The sequence below is a fragment of the Vombatus ursinus genome, unplaced genomic scaffold (genome assembly GCF_900497805.2).
Source record: "Vombatus ursinus unplaced genomic scaffold, bare-nosed wombat genome assembly UNPS02004507.1, whole genome shotgun sequence".
Taxonomy (NCBI): Eukaryota; Metazoa; Chordata; class Mammalia; order Diprotodontia; family Vombatidae; genus Vombatus; species Vombatus ursinus.
In genome coordinates, this window is record NW_020944285.1 from 1 (window position 1) to 3,856 (window position 3,856).

The following is a 3,856-nucleotide window of genomic DNA, read 5'->3' on the forward strand; positions in this document are numbered from 1 at the left end:
ATGAGAGGGGCCAGTCCAGAGACAGTGAGGGGGCTGCTATAGAGACTGACAGCAAAGGGGGTGGGGGGGGCGGTATGCAAAACCAGGGGAGAGTAGCAAAGAAACAAAAAAGGGAAGCGGCTGAAAAAGAATACGAGGCGATAAAGGCAGGGAAAGGAGCAGACCGGGAAACGTGTGAGGGGCTAGACCAGGAAGCCAGGGTGAGGGGCAGAGTGAGACTGAGGAGAGGAGAGAAGAGAAAGAAACCAAGCCTGAGCTGAGGGAGAGCCCAGATCTGGAAAGCAGAGAACACACGATATGTCTCCCTCCCACCCTTTTTCTGGCCCAGCTGGAGCGGAAGATGAAGGACATCGTGCTGGACATAATCGAGAACTATCACAAGTACCCAGATGCTTACAGCACCGCTGAGAACTGGGATTTTGTGCAGTTTCAGGTGGGAGGCCCAGACCCGGACACCTGTCCCCTGACCACCCCCTGCCACCATGTCACACAACTCTAAACCGGCGTTTCCCTGTGACCCTGAGAGCTCCTTCCTGTGCCCCTGGCCCTGAGAGTCCTTTGGGACCCTGGCCCTGAGGGGCCCGCGGGGAGCCCTTGACTGTGAGTGAGCTCTATCTCCCTGTGACCCCGACCGCTGTCTCCAGCTTCGCTGCTGCGGCTGGACCTCCCCCCAGGACTGGCTGCTGGCGTCCTCCCTGAGGTCCAATGGCTCGGCCCCCATCGGCAGTGGAAAAGCCTCCACCGTCTCCCCGACGCCGAACAGCGACTTCTTGCCGTCATCCCAGACGTCTGGGCAGCTTCTGCGTGTGCCCTGCTCCTGCCAGAACACTTCGGTGATAATGTCCACCCCCCAGAGCCCTGCGGATGCCCCTAGAGCCAGCCAGCCTGCAGCTGGGCCTGCGGCTCGGGCCACTGTGGTCTCTGTCCCGGGCATGCCTGTGGTCCTGCCGGGTCCAGGCAGCCCCGGGACCCCTGCCCGACTGCGCTCGGGCGAGCTGTGCTCGATGCCCGCAGATAGTGGAGTCTATCAGGAGGTGGGAGCTCCAGGAGGGCCCAAGGGGACGGTGGGGGAGGACTGTCAGAAGCTGGAAAGAGGCCGGTGGCTGGAGCTGGGATGGGGTGGGCGGAGCGGAGTTGGGAGGGCCGGGGTCCCCAGGGGAGGGCAGAATTTACCAGAGCTGCGTGACTCCCTCGCCCACCTCCGCAGGGCTGCTCTCGGAGTGTCTACACCTGGTTGCACAACAACCTCATCTCCATCGTGGGCATCAGCCTGGGCCTTGGGCTGCTCGAGGTAAGGACCCCGTCCCCCAGCGGGAGCGCCCTCCTGGGGCTGGGGACCCGCTCCTCCCCACCTCTCCCGAGCCTGGAGCTCCCCACTCCCCGCCCTTCTCCAAGAGATGCCTTGTCTTTTTCTCCCATCTCTTGACAATTCGATTCTCCATGAAAGCCTTCCCGCTCCCTCCCAGATCCGCCCAGATTGTTCGCTCCTTGGGAGGGTGGGAGACAGCAATCACTCCCCTGATTGGCTGTGGGATGGAAAGCTCGTCTTCTCCCTCTTGGCTGAGCGAGGAAAGGAAGCGGCCTTTGGGAACTTGGGCTGAGGCAGGTCGCGAACACCCATTGTCTCTTAGCTGAAGTAGTTCCCGATTGACCAAAGATGGGGAGCCAGGGAGGGTCCTGCCTCACGTACCCTTGGTCAATGAACCCCAGCTCCGATGGCGGTGAGGAGTGAGAAGAGATCCTCCCCAACGCAACTACTGTAGGAGCGGATTGAGCTTCGATTGGTCCATGTAGGAGCGGACCCATCTCCAGTTCTCTTTCCAAAGTCCTTCCCCATTGAGCTCATTAGGAGCCGGACTTAGCCAATAGCGATGGGAAAGGGATGGGAAAGCTGAAAGCTGAGGATGGGGGGTCAGAGCAGAAAGAGACCCTCCCAGGACTGGTCGAGGTGGGAGCGAGCCTAGGAGTGGACAGCCAGATGGCCCTTCTCCCCTGTGCCAAGATGTGCTCGGGCACAGCCCAGGTTGGATGAGCAGGCCCAGCGCCTGCTGACTCTAGTGTCCCGTTGCAGATGGCGGCGTTGGGGCTGACACTGGTGCTGCTGCCCCACGCCCGCGCCTGGGGCTCCCCGCTCGAGGGGCTGGAGGGAGAGTCATCTGCGGCAGGGGGGTGCGGGACCTGCAGTTCCGGGACGCCTTCGTCCACCTGGGGCAGGGCATGCGGGTGCGCTTCGTGGGGGTCCCAGGCGCCGAGCCGCCTGCCCACAATGGTGGGTCGCTGGCTGCCGCGACAGCGTCAGGCCTCGAGGCCTTCGACAGTCTGGTCCACCTGCCGGCTAGAGCCCCAGGGCTGCGAATAAAGGATCAGCTCAGCCCCAGGACCGGCAATGCCCTGCTTCTGTACCCGGCCGCCCTGCCTCTGACCCCTCCCCCTGCGTCTCTGTTTCTGTCTGCGAGCCCTCACCCGCAACCATCTTTGTCCCTAGCCCATGACAGCTCCACCTCTGACCCACCCGTGTCTCCTTCCTCTCTCCCTAGCTCGGGGTCATGTCGCTCTCGATGTTCCTCTGCAGGAACCTGGATCACGTCTACAACAAGCTCTCGAGATACTCTTAGACAACCCCCTCCCCACCCTATGCCACCTGAGACCCCGAGTCCTGCCCCCAGGACCCTCTCATCTTTCCTGAATCAACCACATTCTCTCCCCCATACCGCTCTCTTCCAGGGCATCCTGGAGTCCTGCCCCGATGCTTCCTCTTCTCCCAGCTCCCTTTCATCCACTGCAACCCTGGGACCTTGTTCTCTAACATCCCTCTCTCTTCTTGGTCCAGCCAGGTCCTTTCCTGGAGCACCCTAGAGGGCTGCCTAGGCACCCAGCGACATTGTGTCCCCACCCCATCTCTTCCCAAGGATCCTCCAGCATCCAGTCTTTGAGTTCCTCACCCCATAGTGTTCCATCCTCAGCAGTGTCGGAAGGTGGTGACCATTGGTGTCCTGCTTTAAAGGTTCCACTGGTTGATCCCAGTCTTTTATGCTCCATCCTTGTCTCATCCCACAGGGAGCCCTGATGTCTGAGCCCCAGAACCCTCTTCTCTACCATCTCCCTTAGCATCCTAGCTCTCTCTACTACCCTAGTGTCCTTTCCTCCACCCTTCTCTTCTCTCTCCAGGGATTTTAGTGACCACCATAGCCTCCCTATTTTCTTGCTCTGGACTATCGTATCCTCTTCTTTCTGGACACCTCAACATTCAGTCCCTCAGTCCTTTTTTTTTTTTTCCTCCTGGGGAAACTATCATCTTATCTCCCAATCTTTTCTCCTCTATTCTGGAATCTTAGCATCCTATTCTCTAGCTCCCTCCCTGTTTTCTCACTTTCTTGTGTCCTGTCTCCCTTTGCTCCTTTTCTACTCTCAGGGACCCCATTATTCTCTTTCTTACCCACCCTAGGTACACCAGTGCCCTGTCCTTCAGTTCCTTTTTACCTCCTGCAGCTCCCAACATCTTGTCACACAGTCTAATTTCTTTCCTTCTTATCCATTTTCCTTTTCAATTCTTTTTCTGTCCAATAAATCTTGAGCTCTGGGTAAGGAATAAAAATCATTTAATTTGCTGGTAAAGCGGACTCTGTAGAGGAAGGTGTTCGTTGGCTCCTGGCTGTCCCTAGAAGATCACTGGACTTTCTTCCCTTACCAAGACAGGACTTCTCAACCCAAGCTGCCAACCCATTGGAAGGCCAAGGAGAGGAAGGGAGCAGCCTGGGGTCATTTGTAGGTGGAAGACCTTGATGGGCTCCAGTATTGGACAAAATCTGGTCAGAAGAAATGTGACAATAAATATTGTCTTATACTTGGGTTAAAA

General features: G+C 58.1%; 1 protein-coding gene across 1 annotated transcript; it reads left to right on the top strand.

The window, feature by feature from the left end:
* Positions 1-80: 80 nt before the first annotated feature.
* On the top strand, positions 81-3,615 carry LOC114024083 (leukocyte antigen CD37-like). The gene is made up of 4 exons (XM_027836934.1): positions 81-433; positions 645-1,034; positions 1,208-1,291; positions 2,538-3,615. Exons 1-4 carry the CDS (start codon positions 341-343, stop codon positions 2,613-2,615), a joined length of 645 nt encoding a protein of 214 aa, XP_027692735.1. The 5' UTR covers positions 81-340; the 3' UTR covers positions 2,616-3,615.
* The last annotated feature ends 241 nt before the right edge of the window (positions 3,616-3,856 follow it).